Genomic DNA, 22,579 nt, shown 5'->3' with positions numbered 1-22,579 from the left:
CATTGATCTATTTACCATTCCCAAATGTCTTGAGGATAACTACACAAGTTACCTATCCACAAGTTGTACCCTGTGAGAGATCAGAAAGCCCCTGGGAGCTCCTCTCTCATCGTCCTGCTGTGGTCTGCACCCATCCCTTCTCTGTGTCTGTCACTATCTGAAGTTGGCCGTCTGTTGGCTTTGTGTCTCCTCTCCTCTGTCCAGCATGACCTCATGAGGGCAGAGACCTGATGTGGCTCATCACCGTAATCCTACTACCCGAGCAGTAGGGCATTCCGGGAATACTGTGGAGTGACAGTAAAATGATGGTGGCCCTGATGATGACGACAACAGTGACAAGAGGTGACCCGATGAGCAGCTACCCTGAGCCAGGCATCATGCTGGTCTCTGACCATGACCTTAACTCCTTCACAGCCGCCCATGAGGGAACTCTGCACTTGGATAACTGAAAGCAGGATAAAGCTTGGCATCTCTGCCTTACTGTCGCTGTCTCCCTTACTACCTTCAACTTGGACTCTGCACATAGGCATTTCAATCACTTACGGAGGGTTATAAAAAGTTTATTAGCCCTTAACGTCCCCAATCTATCTTGTCTCCCTCCAAGGCTGAAGACACCAAGGTAAGAGTAATCCAGGTATTTTTCAAGACTTGCAGGAACATTTAGCTGCCAGCTTTTATAATGTCCTGCTCCAGACTCGTGAAGTGGCACCTGGACATCTCCAGCCATGGCCCTTCACCTTCTAGGAAAAGCAGAGCCTTCAGGCACATCGCCCCAGGATGAGGCTGCCCACCCACCAGCAGAGCAATCTCAGGAGAACCTAATTGCCCCCTTCCTGGCTCACAGGTCTAATAGATAAACATCCCGGAGAGCAGATGGGGACCGTCCCCTCAAGGGATAGACTTCTCCAGAGCATCTCATGGAAACAGAACCAAGAAAACTAAAAACCAGAATGCAGTTTGATCAAGACTGTTTAATTATGCACTCCTCTCAGCCCTCTCCCCGATTCTTCCTGTATTAAACCTAAAGTGCGTGTCAGTACCCTGAAGACGGGCCTGAGACGCTGGATCTCACCCTGACTTCCCAATATGGCCACATGGATTAAAGTTCCTTTCCTGCTTTTCACCATTACTTTTTCCATTTGGCTTTTGGGGTGAGGGGCTGGGCCTGATTTGCTGGGATTCCCCCAGTGGGGTCTCTGGCCTAGAACACCGGTAACACTGTTATTGTTCTCATTTACTCCAAAAACCTGCAACCAGAAATGTTAAATAAAATGCCCAGGGCAACACAACTAGTGAGTGGCAGGGCCAGACAGCAAATCCAGGCAGAATGGCTCCGAGCCCAGGATCACAGTCACTTCAGTGCACAACTCTGTGGGGCTTTGAAAGCCCTGGTCCCTTTAAGAGAGGTCCTCGGGGAACAGGAAACATTGGGACAAGGAACTGGACCACAAGCTAGCCTGGGACAGATGCTGTCAGAATGCACAGCCCAGCCAGGGACAGCGAGAACAGCCCTGCCAAGCGCCAGAGCAGAGTCAGGGTGTCTTAGATGTGGGAAGGACTAATGGGGAAGATGGGGGAGACAGGCATCCCAGGAAAGGGGGTGACAAAAGGCACATAGAACATGTAAGGCCATATTCAGAGAATAGGGGAGTGAGGCAGGAAGGGTCCCTGCTGGAGCCCAGGACGTGCCGAGGCCGAGGGCTAATGGCAGGAGTTGAGGCTGGGGAGGCGGCAGAGGTGGGGCGAGGAGTGCTCCCAGGGCAAGGCTTCATCAGCAAGGTCCGAGCCACAGGGCTGTAGGACCTGGCACTTCCCTCTGAGATGCTCTGTGTTCCAGCTGCGTGGCCAGGCAGAATGGTCCTCGGGGACTCAGGAGACAGGCGGTGTGGGCAGATGAGGATTGTAATTTTCAACAGTCTGAGGGAAAGGGTGCTGGACATTATCAGAGGACCAACTGACCTCAGTTCTTCGATGGGTGAGAAGCCCCCTGGAGAGGAACAGCAGGGGTACGGAGATGGCCGCTGAACTGGGACTGGACTGGGCTCCACAATCCCAGCAGACTTCCTGGCTTTGCTCTGGACCTCAGGCCTTCATGCTGTCCAGGAGACCGGCCCCTCCTGCGCCTGCCCCTTTCCTGCTTCTCACACCTTTGGGTCTCCTGCTGCATTTAAACAAAACACAGATATTGTTTATATATGTGGGTGTATAACCAGCCTGGGTCCCACCTACTGATAAGTCGTGATGGTGTCTTAAATGCCCTGAGACAAACTTTAAGGGACAAGCACTCCCTTCCAACCCCCAAGGTGGACTCTTCCTAAGAAACAGGGAGCAGACAAGCTGTGGTTTTGGACTGAATGTGTGAAAAAAATGGTTTCCCAGGGTGACAGGTTTTGCTGTCATCAATTAAGAAAAGTCTGATTTCCAGGGAAGGAAAGAGAGAGGACAGGAACAGCAAACCAAAGCATGCTTTCCAAGGTCCCTAGAACAGTGTGGGACCCTTGGGTATACCCAACAGCGGGGAGCAAGTCATACACGTGACCAGCTCAGGGGTGCACAGGGAATAGCCCCTGGGACTCAGAACCACCAATCAATCACAACATGCCCACTTTGGCTTGTCCAGGGCAATATCATTTCCTGAAACTTACCTGGCCCACAGGAGGCTCTCAGTTACTGATGCTAAATAAGTGAACAAGTAAAGGAAACCACAAATAAGTCCATGAAAACAACAACACTATTACAGAAGTCCAACTAGATAGGCCTACTTGCTGTTCTCTCCTCTAATAAATTAGTGAGGTGTTAAAGATCTTTCAACTCCAGAGACTTTCTCCTTGACTAATCAACAGATTGCAAAAAATTTTAGCATGCACATGTTTATTGCTGGTTTGTCAGCACTTAGAAACAGTGTCATATATTTTGAATATATGAAGGAGACTCAGATGTTGGTCACTACAAGTTGGGGTCCATCTAAAATCACCAGTGGTCCCATCTCACCCTCTGAGAGATATTGCCTTACATCCTTCTGACACCCGGTCTCAATACCAGAAGTACAGCCTCTTATTTTTCTAGCCCTTACAACCTCTATGAATAATGTCCTTCTCTCTCTCAAGTACGGACCAGAGAGGACCAAGCCATTTTCTCATCCTTCCCATTGGCAGACCTCCCTCCATGGAGGTTTAAAACCACATGAAGCACATTTCACTGTGATTTTGCTTTTTGCCGCAAGTATTCTGAAGATCCTACTGTGGTTTAAGTGGGTGGGACCCAGGCTGGTTATACACCCACATATATAAAGTGCTGGCTTCTCTTGCAGTAAAGCTGGGTTACTATGTCTGACACAGCAGCAGTCACAATAACCAAGGTAACCACACCATTCAGTCCACTCATCCCAAGGTAAAAGTCGCTGAGTGCAGAATTTAGCCATCCGTGCATGCAAGGAGTTTGAAAGACAGCTCTCTTGCCCTTGTTGGCCATCTGGGTCCCTAGAGAGCTATTCACACAATGTTCCCCACATGGTTTAAGTAGTATTTTTATTTACCATCCCTCCCTATCCCACCTGATTATCCCAGCCCACAGAGGGAAGAGGACCATAGTAAGGTATTTAAAGGACATTTCTGGGTGCTATGCTTCTCTGTAAGCAACCCTCTCCCTGCTCACCACAAGACTGCCCTGCCATGGTGGGGGGAGTCCCATCTGCCCAGTCTGCCTGCAGGTGCCAGAGACACCCTCTCCAGTCTCAACGCACTAACTTGAGGCCCTTAGAAGAGGAATGGCTAGGGTAAGGAGGGGAGGAGGAACCAAAGGGCAGAGAGGTGTGAAATGTGAACAAAGCAAAGTCCTTGTAGCTTTCCTGTATTTTCCAGGACTGCATAACATCCGAAGCCAAACACTGGGAGATAGGAAAAGAAAAGGCATTTAGATTAGCCCCAGTTTCCTGCAACATTGTCAATGAAGGTCAGGACAGCACTGTTTGATACCACTTGGAATTCAGCGACTGCAAAAGCTCAGTTAGAAAGCAGCAGACACTCACACACACTGCACCAGGTGTGGTTCTAAAAGCTTTAAAATTGTCCTTTACTCCTAAATATGTTCGCAGGCACTTCCTAAAAATATAAGAAGGGCATTCTTTTTCATACCACAGAACTCTAGTTGTACGCTTTCAAGGCTCAAATCCTGTTACCCAATCTCCAGACCTTCACCAGATTTAGCCAGTGGTCCCACCACAACCCACAAAAGCAACTCAGATATCACATGGTGTTTAGATGCCAAGTCTCTCTCATCTCCTATAATCGGGGATGTTCTTCTGTGACACTGACCTTAAAAGTACGGCCATTGATTTCATAGAATGTCCCTAAATACAGTTTGTCTGATGTTCCCTAAGATTATACCTACCTTATGTAATTTTTGTCAAGAAGCCCATAGAAGGGATATTGTGTCTGTCAGCGCGACACATCAGGGGACATGTGTCCATTGATGCGGGAAGTCATCTGTGAAATGTGTGAGGACCTTTGTCAGCATCATAACCAGTGACGGGTAGACGTGGCACTGGGAACTTCCTGTGGCAGTCCCACTGGGATCCCCCAAATGCAAGTGAACTCCCCCTCAGCTCTGCTAAGAGGTCCCACACAGCACTGGAGATGGAGTGACCTGCTGCAGCCACACAGCCTCTCAGAGACGGGTGTGACCTGCCAAGATGCCAATCAAACGGCTGCCTGCGGGACATCAGGAAGCAAGACTCCACCTGTGAAACCCTATCTCTGCCTCTGATGTACCCCCTTAAGTAAACCAAGAGGGCCATTTTCTAATTGTCCAGCCCCAGCCCCTGTGTGGGCGGGATCTTTAAAACTATCTTTTCTGACTCTGTGCCTTTTGTTCTTCACTGATTATTTCTGACTTGTCCTCTCCGGTGGCTTACACCCTCCTGGATAGGAAGAAGGACCCCCTGTGAGGCGTTGGCATTGACCCTCCCCGTACATTGACCTCACACGCTTTAAACCTCACAACCTTCCAAGAGGTAGGATCATCATCTTTATTATTATTCTCTTTTGTGGTCTGAATGTGTCCTGTGTGAATTTTTTCATATGCTGAAGCCCCAAGGTGACAGTACCAGGAGGTGGGAATTGGCAGACCATAAGGCGTGTCCTGTTGAGTGGCATTAGTGCCCTTATAAAAGGACCCTTGCCCCTTCTACCATGTGAGGACACAGCAAGAAGACATCATCCATGAGCCAGGACATGGGCCCTCTCTAGACACTGGATCTGTTGGTACCTTGATCTTGGGCTTGCAGCCTCCAGAACTGTGAGAAACAAATTTCTGATGTACATGAGCCACCCACTCGGTTGTGTTATAGCAGGCCAAACAGCCTGAGCTATTCCTGTTTTACAGCAGATAACACTCAAGGGTGGAGATGCTAAGCAACCACACGGGGAAGTGAAGTGGTGAACACTGGGACTTCAGTCCAGCCAAAGAGCCTCCAGGTTTGATGCTCTTAACCACTAATTTATGCAGCCTCTCAGAGGGGTGCTGGTGTTGGGTAACTGTCTCTGCAGTGGAAGGGGTTTGATTGACACTGTTATCCCTTCTCCATGCCACAGTACCATGCCAAGCACAGTACTCCACTCACATTCTCATTTAATCTTTGCAAGGACCTTGGGATGTACCTGCTGTCACTATACCTACTCCAGCTAATGGCCACACAGATACACACACAGTGGCACAACTGGCCTTCCCGCTCAGGTGTAACCGACCTCAGGGCCTAAACACCAGGCACCGTGCACTCTGGGCTTTCACACGCGTGCTCTGCTGCTCCACAGAGGAAAAAGACAGCTCGCTGGTTTGCATAACCCTGATTGCACAATTCAAAGTGCTTGCTAACGTTAGCACTTGTTCTTCTCAAGATATAGAAACTGTCGGATCCTGTCTTGCAGAGGAGCAAGAGTTGGCCCAGCTGGAGACCCAGCCCAGTGAGCCAGGCTTACACAGAAAGCATGGGGCCCGAAGGTCCACCAGTACCTAAGGGGTGTCTTTGCATTCACTTAGGTCTTCTTTAGTTTCTTTCAATAAGATTTTGTGATTTTTCAGAGTACAACTTCCTTTAACGTTGTTGTCAATTTTTTAAAAGTATTTTAATGCTATTGTAATGTACAGAAATGCATTGGTTTCAAACACTGATCTTGTAGATGAAACTTCATTGAACTCAATGATGAGTTCTAACATTTTTGGTGGATTTTTTAAAAATTTTCTCTATATAACTGCATTATTTGAATATAGAGAGATAATTTTACTCTTTCTTTTTAATTAATCAATTGTTGCCTAATTGCCATGTTCAGAAGAACTTCTGGTACAACATCAAATGGAAGTGGTTAAGAATGAACATCCTCATATTCCTGCCTTCTCGGTGAAGGATTCTCTTTCACCATTTGAGTGTGATGTGAGCCCTTTATCAAGTTGAGGAAATTCTTTGTATTGTTACTTTGTTGAGTGTTTCTATTATGAAATTGTGTTGGATTTTGTCAAATGCTTTTCTGTGTCTAGTAAGATGATCTTATGGGTTTTGTTCTTTTGACACAATATATCACATTAACTGGTTTTCAGATGTCAATCTAACCATGCATTCCTGGAATCAGTACCACTGATCATAGTTGTTTTTAATAATGATGTATGTGTCCATTAACCCAACACCCAGATAAAAGCTAGGAGCATGACAGTAAAGCACATCTAGCAATCCCATCCCATTTCCCTGTGCCCATCAACCTGATTAGCCATCACTTATATCTCAAGTTCATCATCCCTAGCTTCCCACTTCATACAGTTTCATTGCATCTAAAAGTAATTGGTGTAAGTCTATAAAGTGTTTTTTTTCAGCCTAATAATTGACTGCTAAGATCAAAAAATATTATCATGAGTTGAAGTGGCTGGTCCTTTCGATTGCTATATAATATTTCACCATTGGCTGATTATGTAAGCCTCATTAAAGCAAAATATGAACCAGTCCAAATCTGAGCTCCTAATATCTCCCCCAAACCTGAAGACTCCTCCTGAAGTCTTCCCTTCTTGGCTAATGGTGGCTCCACTCTTCCAGTCACTTGGGGTGGGACCTTGGAGTCATCCTTGATTCCTGTTTCTCTCTTACCTCACACTCATTTTGTGAGAAAGATCCTTGGGCTCTGCCATCAAAGGATATTCAGAATTCAATCCCTGTCCACCATTATGTTCCATTATGCTTCACACTCACATGGTGTCATGGTCTCCTAACTGGTTTTCTGCCGCTGCCCCTGCTCCCCCACAGTCTCTTCTCAATCTATTTCTTTGCTGGTGGGATCTTGGCAGACATCAATCTGCTCATAGCACCACTCCTGCTCAACATTCTCCAACGGCTTCCCATCACTGAATCAATGTCAATTTTCCTTCTGTGATTTTCAAGGCTTTGGGGGGACCCTTAGGTACTTCCTGTGCCTCCAGGCTGGCATCTGGGGCTTCCTCTGCTAGAATGAGTTTCCTGCTGATATTCACATGACCTATTCCTACAGACTTCACATTCTTGCTGAAGCTTTCCCTCCCACCTAAAACTTCTCACCACCTCAGTCCTTCAAATTCCCCATCCTGGCTGATTTTCCCTCCCTGGCACTCATTACCATCTAACCTGCAAAACACACACACGCGCACGCCGCGGATATCACTTTCCTATTATTTCTCGTTTACTCACTGGAGCAATAGGCTTAATGAGGGAAAGCATTTTTGTTGACTTTGATCATTTCCATGTCCCAGTGCCTCATAAAAGCCCCTAATAAACACTGAGCAAGTATTTTTGTTTAATGAAAGAATAAATGAACAGCTGATAAGTAACAATGAGCACATGCAGTTCAGGGATCAAGCTTGAAATGAGCCCCTTGTTAAAAATTGAAAACACATTTGTGGAACTCTTGGAAGCCATGACCAATGTCATCCTGTGTGGCAGTTGTCACAAGATGCCAGCCTGCTTCTGTCCCCACTGAGCCTTGCTGATGTCTGACAATAGCAGGAAAAGCTGCAAGATAACTTCTGAGATGGTGAAACCAGGGTCCCGCCTGGTAAAAGCACCCTCCCTTAAGGGGGAAAGAATCCATTCCGTGGTAGATGATGGGTGGGCACAGACTGACCTTACAGCCAAGAAGTGCAGGGTTGCATTTGTGGACCTGTGTGGGTCAAAGCATTTCCTTCCTCCGTCCTGAAGCTTTGCAGTCTGTGCCATGTGGCTTGTCTGGGATTCTGAGCACAGATACAGGTCAGTATGGGCATTCCCAGTACAATCCTCGGTCTTCCTCCATTAAACCCTGAGGAGTGGGGCAGAGAGCCGGGAAGAAGCTGCCTTCGGCCTGAGAGACCAACAGTTCTGTCCCTGGAGAACCATGCAGGTTTCAGGCAATCTGGACATCTGGACTGGCTAGCAAAAGTGACACTACAGCACATTTTTCTAAAATCTTCCATGCTATGTGTTAGTGATGTCCTCAAATCAGACACTCCATGCCCAAACCATGCCACTCAACCAGCAGAATTAAGCACAGATTACCAAATTCTTAGTTCCACTCCAACTCCAAACAGGAAATGGTCAAATCAGTTGCGTACACGACTGGAACTTAGAGGTCGGCTATGAGAGGCAGCACCCCAATCATTTCCCCTTCCTAATGGGCAGGGTTCAGTTAGAGGTGAGATTGTGGGACAGTAGGTTCTATGCCTAAAATCAGGAGATGACTCCAGCGTCCTGCCCTTCAGACACGTGGAGATTCAGTGCCTGTCTCTTATCTTCTGATACATGAGGTTTTCCATCCATTCAACACAGACATTTTAACCCATGAATCCCAGGTAGGTCCCTTTCAGGGGTGACAGGGAGGTCACAAAACTGCTCTTAACCTACCTGTGCCAAGGAGAGACCACCAGGCAGGTAGGAGCACACTAATCTGTGAAGACAAGATTTCTCGGAAAGGCCTTCCATGGGGTTTCTAGATGTACAGCATCCACAGTCCAGGGTAGAAGCTTCTCAGAGAGCTGATGAGAGGCTGCCTGGGGATACTGAGACTCACATTACAAAGGGGCATTAGGAAAGTTCCGGAGTTCTTTGATTCAGGTTATGGTTCCAAGGGCTTATGCTAAAACTCGGGAGTATAAAATTGATCCCTTATATATGTGCAGTTCATTCTATACCAATCATACCTCAATAAATCTGCAAGTTTTCAGAGACAGATAAAAACAGACTTAAAAATCCTACAGACCTCTTTGCTAACAAGATAGGTCATCTGTACTTGAGCTACTTACCAGGAACCCCAATCCTGACTCTCTGTCAAAAGCCTTGTTGAAACGAGTGCTACGTGAGGATAGCCCACGAGTATTCTCCATCCATTTGCTCCTGTTCTCAAAAGCAAAAGATTTAGACCACCTCATTCTAGTGCCTCACCAAAATGTCCTCATTTAAGCACAATTTCTCACAATTATCTCAATGATTTTGGAACTAAGAATGGATGTAAGAAACAATGTAAAAAATCCATGTGGCTTTTTTTTTTTTTCCCCTCAAGAAAGTAAGGAAAGGATGCGAGACAGAAGGAAATCTGTGCTGGTCTCCCAAAGATGTCTACATCCCAATCCCTAGAACCTGACAATATGTTGCCCTACATGGCAAAGAGGGGCACGTGGAATAGAGGCTGCTGGTCAGCTGATCTTAAAGGAGGGACAGTGTCTGTGATATCCAGATGGGCCCCACATATCCCAAGGGTCCTTTAAAGTAGAAGAGGAGGCAGGATAGAGGAGCAGAGGGTGGTCTGAGGATGGAGGCAGACCGGGAATGCTGCTACACTGCTGAGTCTGAGTTTGAGGAACTGGGGAAGAGCCAGGGAACTCGGGCTGCCCAGAAGGTGGCTCTCTGCTGGAGCTGCCAGAAAGGACACAGCCCTTCAGTTGTCAACACTGTCATTTTTAGCCCAGTGAGCCCAGTCCAGTTCTGGCCTCCAGAACCATGAAATAACGAAGCTATTGTTTTCAGCCACTGAGTTAGTAGTAATTTTATAGCAATGACAACAGAAAGCTGCAGCATTGTTCAAGTGGGACACAAGAGCACTGGCTTCATTTATTCACATATTCACTTAACAAATGTTGAAAACTTTTATTTTCTTTTTGGTACCAGGGCTTGAACCCAGGGGCACTTGACCACTGAGCCACGTCCCCAATCTTCTATTAATTTTTAATTATTTATTTATTTATTTTTCGATATGGAGGATTGGACTCAGGGGCACATGACCACTGCTGACCCACATCCCCAGCCATATTTTGTATTTTTTACTTAAAAGACAGGATCTCCCTGAGTTGCTTAGCGCCTTGCTTTTTCTGAGACTGATTAATTTTTTTTTTATTTTGAGACACCATCTCTCTAAGTTGCTGAGGCTGGCTTTGATCTTTCCACCTTCCTGCTTCAGCCTCTGGAGCTGCTGAGATTACAGGTGAGCGCTTTCCAAGGGCCAGCCACTGTGTGGGCTGCCCTGGTGGGAATAGTGTGATGAATTGTGTGTGTGTGTGTGTGTGTGTGTGTGTGTGTGTGTGTGTGTCTGGTGCCCTGTGAATGCAGGTAATAGACACTGCAGAAAAATGGAAAGAGGTGGCACCCAGAGTGAGGCAGAGGATAAGGGATTTCTCAGTCCTTTGAGGCTAAGAATATTGCAGGTCCTGTCCTTCTCCTCTTTGTTGTATAAACTGCTATATTTTGTGACCTAGACTTAAGTAAGGATCCGATTGATCACTTCTGATCTAGCCTAGAGAAACAGAAGATACTTCTCTTTTCCTCTGTGTTCTGGATCAGGTTTATGGCCTTTTCCTTGGGTTACAAATGAGCAGAGCATCAGGGAACCTCAGCCAAAGCAATAAAATTCAACCGGCCACAAGAGTGTGCCTGTGAGGTGACTGAAGATTTTTTTTTTTCCCTGCCAAACCAGAATTAGCCGGTACAGGAATGAACCAGCGTGGAGATATGAAATTGCACCAATTGGAAGGAAGCTCAGATTATTAGGCTCCGACACCTCCAGATGCACCCTTTTGAAAGCCACCCGGATTGAGGCATTGAGCTTTAAGCTCCGCAAAACGTTCACCTGGCCGGGCAGCTAGCAACCGAGGAGCCCGGGAGCCCCGCACCGAGCGCGCTCGGAGCCGGGCGGAGAGCCGAGGCGCAGGCACCCACATCTCCAGGATGATAGGCGACATTGCAACACATCTGTACACCCAGCTGCTTCGGGGGCTCCGAGTGGAGCAGCAAGTTCGGGGGTCGGTGCCCGGAGCCGAGTGAAAAGTGCAGCCCGGCGGGCTGCGGGCGGTGAGTGTCCCGGGGCTGCGCTGAGCCGCGGGCCCAGGGATGGAGCGGCGCGGGGGCATCTCGCAGTCGGGGAACTCGAGTGGCCGCCGCACCCCACTGATCTTCGGGAAGGGGTGGTGCAAGCCCGGGGCAGGGTCGGAGAAGGCGGCCGGGCGGTGAGGGCAGGCCTGCGCGGGGCGCGGAGCTCGTGCCAAGGCCTCGCGCCCGGGGCTCGCGAGCTGCAGGAGGCGGTCGGGGCAAGCGGCGGTCCCAGGCGGCGCGCCGGGCGGAGCGTGGGGACGCGCGTCTCACTCCCCGCTGCGCCCCGGCCCCGCGCGCGCCACCAGGGCACCCCCCGCGCTGCTGGAAAGCGCGCTCTGCCCCGCGCCCAGCCTCGCGGCCCCGCCGCTCTCCAGGCCCGAGTTTGGGACTCGAATTGGACCGTGAGGGGCCGAGAGGATACCGGAGGCTGCGGCTAGGGACCTATGGGGGCGCGGAACGTCTTCCACGCAAGCTGCAGGAACTGTGAACGTCCTGGCTTCCTCACGGAGCTGCCCGGTCCAGAGCGCGCCCGGGGACGCGGGGTGCCCAGGGTGGGGACGGCACCCTCAGGGTTTTCCCTGCCTGGGCGGGTACACAGAGGGAGGGGCACGGAGGCCGGGTCCTGCGGGCAAGATCTGCGCGACAGATGCTGTCCACCCTTAGCTGTTCCAACGGGGGCGCCTCCCGGGAGGAACCAAAGGACCAAAATGGGGCGAGGACCCAGGGACTGCCATTTCAGGGCTAAGTGCTTGCCCAGTTCCCGTTGGTGTTGTAGGAGCTCAACTCTGCTTGCCCGTGAAGCCGTTTCCTTTCTCCGTTAAAGTTGGTTCAGGATCATGAGCAAGGATGATTGAGGGTTATTATTTGAAATTAGAAAGATTCCCTTTCGCCTTCGTGTGTGAAAGAGAGACATGGGGAGAGGGAGAGAGGCTCCGGAGGTGAGGGTTTGGATCCTGCAGGCTTGCTTCAGATTTGGGCTCCACTGTCCAATAGTTTGACCTCTCTAAACTTCAATGTTCCCATTCGACAATTGACTCATTTTCCTCATCTGTGAAGTGGGGACGTTGAAACCTATGGGCAAGATCATTTGTAGTGGAGAAGCCACCCAACACAGTCCCGAACCACATGAGGCATTTATATGTTTAGTTTCCCCAATTTGACATGAAGTCAGTTGGGGTTCCTGGCTACTGACTGTCAGCCCGGCCTGGCTGCCCAGCCTTCTCTGCTCCAGCTCTTAAGCCTCTTGACCTCAAGTACACCCTCTATAGGCCCCCAAATTCCTCTATACTCCCTGTTTAGAAGGCAGAAGTACCCAAGGAGGGTCAAAGTAAAGGTGAACCCACCTTATGGGTGCATCTGGTGAAGACTGAGCTCTGCTTGTTGGGCCCATCTTTTGGGAAGATTGACAGTTTAGTTTTATCTTAAAGTGTACTCCTTTGCTCTTTCTTATAATGAGCTCACGACATGCACATAATAACAATCGCCAAATTAAAAATGAACAATTTACTTGTAAAACTTACTCTCTTAACAGGACTGTGGAAATTTTAATTTTGTTTTAAACTCTGGTACATTCCAGAAAGAACTGGTATAGCCATGTGTGAGTGTGTGATCGCTGCACAGGCTGTAATCCCAGCTACTGGGAGGACTGAGGCAGGAGGATCACAATTTTCAGGTCAGCAGACTTGGCTATCTGCTAGCTGCTATCTTAAAAATAAAAAAGTAAAAATGGGCTAGGGATGTCGAATGACCCTGGGTTCCATCCCCACTTTGGGGGAGGGGAGTTATTCTCTTCATTTTTGTCCACGACTCCTTGTATACTTAGCGGACCCCGTTTCAAAGGCTATATGTGTTTCTTTATCCTCTCCCCCTTATATTTCTTCTCCATAGTTTACAAACTCCCATTTGGAGAGTAAGGAAAGTTGACTGTAGGTTCCATAACCTTCCCATTTCCTTCCTTCGCCTCTTCCAGGATGAAGCCCTACTGTTTCATGCTGAGCTACCGGCAGCAGATTTGCCTAGAATGTATGTACGTTCTACTGTGGATACTTAGCAGAAGCCCCACCCCGACGGCCTCCATCCACTCCAGTGTGCCACACACGTGTATTGTGTGTCAGGACGTAGAGGCGGTCGGGGAGCTTGAAGGTCATACAGTGGGAAAGACATGGAGCAGGGCAGTCCAGATACCCTCTCCTAGTTCTGCCGTCTTTCTCTAGTATAGACAGGTAACACTGAAACAATGAGTTTGTATTTTATAACTATATAAATGCTAAAATTCTCAAAGCAGATTTAGAAGAAGGGGGATGTCTTCGTTTTCTGTTTCTATCACAGAATACCACAGATTAGGTAAATTATAAACAATAGAAGTTTATTCTGCTCACAATTCTGGAAACTGGGAAGTCCAAGATGGAGGGTCCCAGAGCTGGTGAGGACTTTCTCAAGATCTTAACACGTGGAAGCATGCCCCAAACAGAGAGAAAAATCAGGCAAATGCATCCTTATTATCAGGAACCCATTCCCAAGATAACTCCCCACTCTAGTAATAATGGCCTTCATTCCCTGGTGCAGACCCAGCCCTCCTGGCCTAATCACCTCTTAAAGGTCCACCTGTAGCTAGCCTCACAATGCAACTAAGTTTCAACATGAGTTTTGGAGGGAAGTTCAAACCATACCAAAAGATAAACACTTATTTTTCTGTTGTCTTTTGTTTTAGCTAAACTAGTTGGACAATCAATTAACTGTGATTAGTCAGAGAGTAATTATTTTTAGGGAGATTTATGTGTAAAGTACAAATGACGGTCTTTTTTTCTTTTTTCTTTTTATTGGTTGTTCAAAACATTACAAAGCTCTTGACATATCATATTTCATACATTTGATTCAAGTGGGTTATGAAATCCCATTTTTACCCCCTATACAGATTGCAGAATCACAGCGGTTACACATCCATGTTTTTTCATATTGACTGTTGTATTCTGCTATCTTTCCTATCCTCTACTATCCCCCCTCCCCTCCCCTCCCATCTTCTCTCTCTACCCCAACTACTGTAATTCATTTCTCTCCCTTGATTTTTTCCCCTTCCCCCTCACAACCTCTTATATGTAATTTTGTATAACAACGAGGGTCTCCTTCCATTTCCATGCAATTTCCCTTCTCCCTCCTTTTCCCTCCCACCTCTCGTTAATCTTTTCCTCATGCTCTTCCTCCCTGCTCTGTTTTTAGTTGCTCTTCTTATATCAGAGAAGACATTTGGCATTTGTTTTTTAGGGATTGGCTAGCTTCACCTCGCATAATCTGCTCTAATGCCATCCATTTCCCTGCAAATTCCATGATTTTGTCAACAAATGACGATCTTGTCTGGCAGAACTGTAGAGGCCCCCCAAGATCTAAACAAACTCTTTTTTGCACACCCCCCCCATATTCAATACTGTACTCTTCATGCACTGTGGTGCCTCTTGAATAAAATTTGTCCATTAAGTGCTGTTCAATGTCATTTATTTATGAACAGATAAACTGGAAATGCTGAGAGCAGTTCACGACAGCAACTGCATCTTTTAACCCAGAGAATAAATAATTCAGTAAGAATATAAAGTTCTTAACATTACTTTAGAAAAGTGTTCAATATTTCAAGCACTTTCCTGTGGGTTGAAAAATTACAGTGTTGTTGCTGTTGTTACTTCAAAGATTTCAGTTGTAAGTAGACTTTAGGAAAATACCAAGTTCTGTTGTTACCTTATTAAACAGCTGATTATGAAATGGTGTTATTACTCCTGTGGGCCATTCACACTGTCAAGCTGTGTAGTTCTCTTTCTGGCTCCTTTGATCCCTTCTAGGCTCATCCCCATGCAGGCTCTAACTTTGGGGGGGCGGGTAGAAGGTAGACATAAGTACACACAGGCACCGTGCGCACACTCACACATTGTTGCACTCATGTGAACCTGGACCCCAAGATAGACTGCACAGTTTCCCACAACAAATGACTCTTGAACTATTTTTATTTCTCTGTTTATAACTTAACCACTAATTTGCCTGGATGGAAGAGATTGATTTAGATATTTAGAAGATAAGAAGGAAACTTTATTTCCGTATAATATGTGCTTATTTAGAATTTTTTAGCCAATAAGATAAATTAAAAAGAAAGGAGAAATTCCTTAAAAGACTATATCATTCAAAGAATAATTTCCATTAACCCCTTTCTTTGGTTCATTCCACTCTTTTCTCTTACAGACACACGTTTTGGACAGCAGCAATCACAAAGGGATGATTGCATGTGCCCACCTGGTACCCCTGGTGTACAGTTCACACTTGACTGTGGTCTTCTCTCCACGTCTTCAAACAGACGTGGGTGGCAGACGGGCACGGTGTGCACCCGCCGTCATTGTTTAACAAGTACAGCTCTCTGACGTTGGGTGTTATAAGTGTTTTCAGATTTTTTTTTTTTAACCTCAAGTTTAATTCAATTGAGTCTTGGAGGAAGAGCAGAAGAGGACCATGAGGGCTAGGAGAGGAGCCTGTTCCCAGGAGAGGGAAGGAGAGTCGGTGGGGGGCAAAGAGCAGAGGTCAGGCAGGGGCAGCAGGTGACCTGAGAAGAATCTGGCAGCAGCCTGAGCACCGGAGCAACTGGGGTCACCAAGGAAGGGGGCTTGGGCTTGATCGCAAGGATAACTTGATGGTGGGGAAATGCCGTGTAAGAAGAGCTTGAGAGGGAGGGCTGCCCAGGCCCGGCAGTGACCACTGAGCCACTCTGCCCCTCCCTGATGTCCTTGATTCCCCAGAAGCCATTTCCCCCAGCAGACCCACCCAGTTAGCCCTTCGTCAGAACTAATGCTATCTTGCCGGGATCCACAGCTTTTCCTCTAAAGGATCAGGGCATAAGTTAAGTTGTTGAGATGATAACCTGTAATCCCACCAACTTGGGAGACTAAGGCAGGAGTATCCGAGGCCAGCCTAGACAATTTAGAGAGACCATGTCTCAAAATTTTAAAAATGAAAAAAACTGGGGATGTAACTCAGTGGCAGAGCATCCCTGGATTCAAAACTCAGCATCAGGGGAAAAAGAAAAGGTTAATAATAATCATCATCTATAGCTCAGGTGTGTACAGACACAGGCTACCAGCGCTGTGCGTTTGCCACAATCTGCTTTCTCTTGTCAATATAAATAAAAGCAACCATCAAAGAGGAGATTCACCAAAGAAAACTGATATTTCATTTAGAAGTAGCCAAGTACTGCGCCAGAATACACATGCCCTAGTAAACTGCAGTTTATTTAAGGAGGTCATGCAACAGGAAGTTTTTAAAGACAGAAATAAGGAGGATTACATCAGATATTTTGAAACAATAAGCCTTGATCGGAATGATTAATAACAGGAGCGACCTCAGTCCGAGGTTGAGCAGACCGTTGCTGAGCAGGCTTCCTTGTGGAAGCACTTTTTGTATACGGTTGCAGTGGCCTCCGCGAGTTTGTCTAGCAGAGTCTTTACTGATAGAAACTAACCGGCAACTGCATGTAAGAACACTTCCTTCCCAGCCTCCTGGCTTTGAGTCACTTGTTTTGGTAGAGATGACATAAGTGACTCCATTTTGATTTTTGACAATTTCTGCATTTCTTTCACACTCTCCCACCTTTCCACAGCAGAGTGCTGCTGAGAACATCCCCACAACGGGCTTCCTCGTGTATTTGACCCCAGAATGGATCACTTTGTATATCACCCTCCCCCGTGACAACGAAATGATTCTCCGTAATTGTGTCACAGTCATCACTATTTTTTTATATGTTCTTCTCCTGTATAATAAGTAAGAGTAGGTTTCAGTTTTAAACATGGTATTCAAGTGGAGTAAGAGATTTCATGTATAGTATCAACTAAAAATGTCACTTGCCAAACCCAGGTTTTGTTTTTTCCACCTCAAAAACTTGTACCCTGCTTCACTCTTTTAAGCTTTAAACAAAAAAGGTTATCTCGAGTGGGAACATAGAGTGACAGAAGCAAAGTCACTCAAGTCCTGGTTCTTTGTCTCTGTAACAATCGTGCCCGCGGTGCTCCTCTGGAATGTTCTGCTGAGGGCACTGTGGGTCTTCAGTGTTCTCTGAGGGCAGCCAGGGGGAGTGCCACTGGGGCTGCAGACACGGACTGGGCCAGGGGCTCCAACAATCCTGAACTCTCAAGAGCTTACTCTCTAGATGAATGTGTAGCTAGGGATACGTGTATCTAGGTCAGGTGTAAAACCAGGGGTTTGAAATAACTTTCATTTCAAATGAATGAGTAATAAAAACAGCCTCATTTGAAGCATACCTACTGAACTCAACAGAATTGTTTAGAACTTAGCCAAACAAATGTTCAGGGCAGAGTGTTTGTCAGTGTCATTGTCTAGAGTTTCTATCACGTAGCAATAATTTAAAAAAGGAGACCAACCGGTAGCCATTTATTATTGCTTTAAATTCAGCCAGGCATAACTGTAATCTCAGCAGCCCAGGAGGCTGAAGCAGGAGGATTACAGGTTCGAAACCAGCCTTGGCAACTTTGTGAGGCCCCGAGTGAATTAGCAAGACACTGTCTCAAAACAAAAAAATGAAAAGGGCTGGGGATGTGGCTCAGTGGTTAAGCACCCCTAGGTTCAATCCCTGGTACAGAGAGAGAGAGAGAGAGAGAGAGAAATTCTCTACACATCATGCTCCACAGTGCTCTGGACCCTGGGGTAGCAAGCTCCCTGGCTCTGTCCTTGGTGTCCCACCACCCATAGCTTGGAGCAGCGCCCCATAGGGCTCATTTTGGTCTTTGGAATTGACCAACAACCATTTCCACTTGTTGTAGGCAACAGTCTGTTGTATTAATTTGAACACAGAGGCCCCCACACAACCTCCACCCCCCTCATTCTCAGCAAGTATCTAACTCCCTAGTTCACCAAAGAAATCAAACATCAGTACAACTTTCCATCCCACCACTGACCTCTTAGCTCCGCCCCTCACCCTTCTCCAGGCTCTGGCTGGTCAGGACCAACCCATCCCACCGCCTCTGGGATTAGTTTTCATCGTCATCATCATCATCCTCTTTCTCTCTCTCTTCCATTTTTTCTTCTTCCTTCCTCCCTCTTTCTCCCCCTTTCTCCCTACTCTCCCCTCCCTTCCTTTGTCACCCAGGGAAAGTCACTTCACTTCTCTGTTTCTAAGATTTTAATACTTACGTATGGGATGACTGCGAAGGTGAAACAGGTTTCATAAAAGCATTTAATCCTGTGAAGAGGTAAGACGTGTTCCCAAATCTGCACGGTGACAAGATCAATCTGATGTGACACTGGAGCCACTATCCAAAGAATCTGAGGATAATTTTTGTTGTTGTTGTTTTGATGTTCCATTAAGTTACTTGTTCTCTGTATTACAGAAAATCTTGGAAAATGTACACAAGTCACGAAGATATTGGCTATGACTTTGAAGAGGACCCCAAGGATAAGAAGACAGTGAAGCCCCACCCAAACATTGATGGCGGATGGGCTTGGATGATGGTCCTTTCTTCCTTTTTTGTGCACATCCTCATCATGGGCTCCCAGATGGCCCTGGGAGTCCTCAACGTGGAGTGGCTGGAGGAGTTCCACCAGAGCCGCGGCCTGACCGCATGGGTCAGCTCCCTGAGCATGGGCATCACCTTGATTGTCGGTAGGTTCCCAGAGCAGCTGCCCCAACACTGAGGCAGGAAACGACAGCTCCCCATTTTAAGTAGTCCCTTGTCTCTTTAGATATTAAAGATTAGTGATGTTGCTGGTTTCATTGCGGTGAGATATAAAGAACTTAAAATTTAGCATTTTGACCATTTTTAGGTTTGCAGTGGAGGGCCACTGAGTACATTTGTATTGAACAACCCTCCCTGCATGTGCAGGGCATTTTCACTTTCCCACATTGAAACTCTGGTGTCCCCAGTCAACACCAGCTCTCCATCCCCACCTCCCCACCCCTGGCCACCACCATTCTCTCTAGGAATTCGACTCTTCCAGGCATGGCAGGTAAGTGGAAGTGTGTAGTATTTACGCCTTTTTTGTGTGACATGCCTGCTCAGTGTTGCACAATTTAGAGCACCTTAAACAGAGATCACCAACTATTTTCATACTTGTTTTAATTCCTTATCTGTCATTACAAATATCTGCTTGTTTAACATTTATGAATTCTTTCTTAAAAGAGAAGTGGGGTGGACATTGTAGCTTAGTAGTAGATCACTCGCCTAACATGTAAAAAGCCCTACGTTCAATTCTTAGCATAATAATAATAGTAATATTTTAAATTAAAGTAGCAGTCTTATTTTAAAGTCCTAATGTTTTTTTATTTGAAATATCATTGATTATCTGTTATTTAAATAATCTATTACGCTGTTTTGAGAAAGGTTACCGGTATACCTAGCAGGAAGAAATAATAAAATATTCTTGTATTTTCTATTAAATGCAACCACACAGCAATCTACAAATCTTACATAGTTGGAGCTACTAACCCAGGAAGTTATTATAAATACAATGCTATTATGGCTATTGTGTTTTAGTTTGAAAATCGAATGACTTTTACCATCAACTAATATTTAATAAGCATCCATCATACACACCAAGTGCTATTCCTTACATTAGCTCATTTAATTGTATTTAATTCTATTTAATTTTGTGAATCCTTTGAGGTAATTATCATTGTACCTGAACATTTTCAGGTGTTTCACCTAAAAGTAAAATAATGCCTGTAATTCAAATAACTCAGGAGGCTGAATCAGGAAGATTCCATGTTGGAGGCCAGCCTCAACAACTTAGCAAGACCCCGTCTCAAAAAAAAAAAAATAGAAAGGGCTGGGGATGTAGTTCAGTGATGAGTACCACTAGGTTCAATTTTGGGGACTGCAAAAAAAATAAATTAGTTAATTTAATATTTATAAATCATTTTTATATGTAACATTATCGACTGATACCTTTAATTCTGCATTCATCTTGTTAAAACTAGGACTGTTTGTCATATGAAAAATTGAGGCAAGACTGGCATGGTGGTGCCCCTCTGTAATTCCAGCAACCTGGGAGGCTGAGACAGAAGGAATACAAGATTGAAGTCAGACCCTGTCTGTTAAATTGCTGTCTATTATCCCAAGCTTCCTAACACACGGTGGCTGCAGATATGTTGAACAATGTGAGGGAACCTTTGCAAACCAGAAACTACATAATAATTCCCCTTTATTTAGCACCTACTGCATACCAAGGACATTTTATATAGACCATCTCATTCATTCTATAACACTGGAGGCCAACCTTCTTCTCTGAGAAGGGAAGATCATGTAATGCTTAAACACTGAGTAACTCTCCCAAGCTTCAAACCTAGTCTGTTGGGCTCCAGTGCTGCTACATCAAGTGAGAACTGAAAAGATATTGGATATGAATAAGTGTAAATTGTTTTCATTTTCAAATCATTGTGAACACATTTTGGTTACCTCTTTTTTTTTTTTTTTCCTTTCTTTCTTTCTTGGTACTGGGAAGTGACCCAGGGGGCCCTCAACCATTGAGATACATCCCAAGCCCTTTATGAAATTTTATATTTTGAGATAGGTCTCATTCATTTATGCCAGGCTGGCCTCAAACTTGCACCCTCCTGCCTCAGTCTCCTGAGTTGCTGGGCATACACATGTGCCTTCCTGCGCCTGGCACCTCTTTTAAATTAAAAAAGAAAAAAAATCATGAATTTTGTTGCAACAATTTGCATATGGCAAATCCAACAAATATGTATCATTTCCTTCTTACAAGCATGGATTTGCCAGTGTCCTGCAGGAGGTCCCAACTTTTAAAGAAAGGTAATCGCCTCCTTCTTAACTAGAACAGCTTTGTGATGACAGCTCTTTGAATAATTCCCGGTGGGGAATCCTCAGGCTTCAGAGACAATTTACTTGCTTAGCAGATTTAGAGCTGCAGTTGTCAATCTTGGCTGCATAACAGAACGATCTGGGGAGCTTTTAAAAATCCCGATGCTCAGGCTGCACCTGGACCATTAAACAGAATCCCGTGGGATGGGCTCTGGGCATGAGAGGTGAGTCCAGTGTTGAGCCAACGCAGATGGTCATTGGTTTAGAGGCTCCTAACTCTTTACCCTGCTCCCTTCCCCCTGGCAAGACTCCGCTGGCCTTGAACTTTCTCCAGCCATCAGATGCTGCAGCAGGCAAAGCAGGCTGACTTCCTGAGGGATTTCCTGCAGCAATGGCACTGTGTGATGCAGGAAGTGGTCCAGGACTCCTGAAAAGGAAGAAGTCTGATGGTGTGCCTAATCCCATTCCAAACACCAAATTACTCTTCCAAGGGCTGTGTCCCAACGTTATTGCTCCCTCTCTCTGCAGAGCGTGCAGGGAGTTTTTCTCCTTTTTTATTTTGAGGCAGTGGCAATTGGATCTTGGTGATGCTGACTGGACCATGAGCAATATTTAAATAATGAAACTGAGTCAGAAAGCTTGGGTTTAGGTTCAAATTCCATTTTTTAATTTTTAAAATTCATTTATTTTTATTTTCAAGTTGTCATTGCTCTTGTTGTTTTGGGCACTGGGGATTGGACCCGGGGACTCTTTACCGTTGCGCTACATCCTCAGATTTTCTATTTCTTATTTTGAGATAGGGTCTTGCTAAGTTTCCCAGATTGGCTTTGAATTTACAGTCTTCCTGCCTCTGCCTCTCGAGTAGCTGGATTACAGACATACACCACCTGGATGAATCCCTTTTTTGTTTTTTTTAAGTCTACATTTCATAACTATGGAGAATTGACAGCATTTCTGCTCTGACTCTACTCAACTAGAAAGCCAGACTGTTATCCACTTAATGTTATCAATTGTTATTAACTTAATATTTTTATCAGTAAAGGAGTTAATACTTTCTGTCTGGCTTATAAATTCCTCCAGATGTGAATATTTGCACTGACTTGGGGGATTTCCTCCTTTTTCATCGCCCCCTCAAATGTCTCCTTCGTGCACTGTTTCATAAACATACAGTATCTGGGAAACACTTGCTTCTGGGCCCCATTCTGTAATGTGGAAAATACTGTGCTGCTGCACTGTGACCTGTTGACCTTTCGTATCTTAAAAGGGCTGTTGACAGCTAACCCATGAGTCATGCATTTTTTTCTTTTTTACCCACTCATCCAAGTTTGGCATGGTCAAGTAACCAGTGGTTTAGAAATAAAGAAAAAGAAGTCAAAGTAACCTCTTCAACTCATGGTGTCTGATTTCACTTACCCCAACAATTCCATCAGAT

At 45.9% G+C, this 22,579-nt stretch overlaps 1 protein-coding gene and 2 long non-coding RNA genes across 8 annotated transcripts in view; 1 reads left to right on the top strand and 2 right to left on the bottom strand.

Annotated features, from left to right (window-relative positions):
• Positions 1-956: 956 nt before the first annotated feature.
• LOC144365656 (uncharacterized) lies at positions 957-2,865 on the bottom strand. Its single transcript, XR_013424361.1, has 2 exons — positions 2,646-2,865; positions 957-2,161 (listed from the first exon to the last, which is right to left on the bottom strand). It is a non-coding gene; the product is annotated as an uncharacterized LOC144365656 (long non-coding RNA).
• A 4,906-nt stretch (positions 2,866-7,771) lies between these two features.
• LOC144365655 (uncharacterized) lies at positions 7,772-11,143 on the bottom strand. 3 transcript variants are annotated; one of them, XR_013424360.1, is made up of 3 exons: positions 9,289-11,143; positions 8,891-9,045; positions 7,772-8,374 (listed from the first exon to the last, which is right to left on the bottom strand). It is a non-coding gene; the product is annotated as an uncharacterized LOC144365655 (long non-coding RNA). The 3 variants fall into 3 exon arrangements; XR_013424358.1 differs by having other exon boundaries at positions 8,891-11,143; XR_013424359.1 differs by having other exon boundaries at positions 7,772-8,309; positions 8,891-11,143.
• Positions 10,003-22,579, top strand: part of Slc16a14 (solute carrier family 16 member 14) — a 30,017-nt gene continuing 17,440 nt past the window's right edge. The window contains exons 1-4 of one of the 4 annotated variants that reach the window (XM_078018168.1): positions 10,006-10,463; positions 10,953-11,326; positions 13,317-13,569; positions 18,718-18,989. In XM_078018168.1, coding sequence (XP_077874294.1) covers positions 18,731-18,989 — 259 coding nt within the window. In that variant the 5' untranslated portion in view covers positions 10,006-10,463; positions 10,953-11,326; positions 13,317-13,569; positions 18,718-18,730. Of the gene's footprint in view, positions 10,464-10,804; positions 11,327-13,316; positions 13,570-18,717; positions 18,990-22,579 lie in introns of those variants that run through there. The other 3 variants (XM_040267991.2, XM_078018166.1, XM_021727097.3) reach the window with 3 other exon arrangements.

The sequence above is a fragment of the Ictidomys tridecemlineatus genome, chromosome 7 (assembly GCF_052094955.1).
Source record: "Ictidomys tridecemlineatus isolate mIctTri1 chromosome 7, mIctTri1.hap1, whole genome shotgun sequence".
Classification (NCBI taxonomy): Eukaryota; Metazoa; Chordata; class Mammalia; order Rodentia; family Sciuridae; genus Ictidomys; species Ictidomys tridecemlineatus.
The sequence above is the reverse complement of the archived record's forward strand: the minus strand, read 5'-3'. Positions and strand labels throughout refer to the sequence as shown.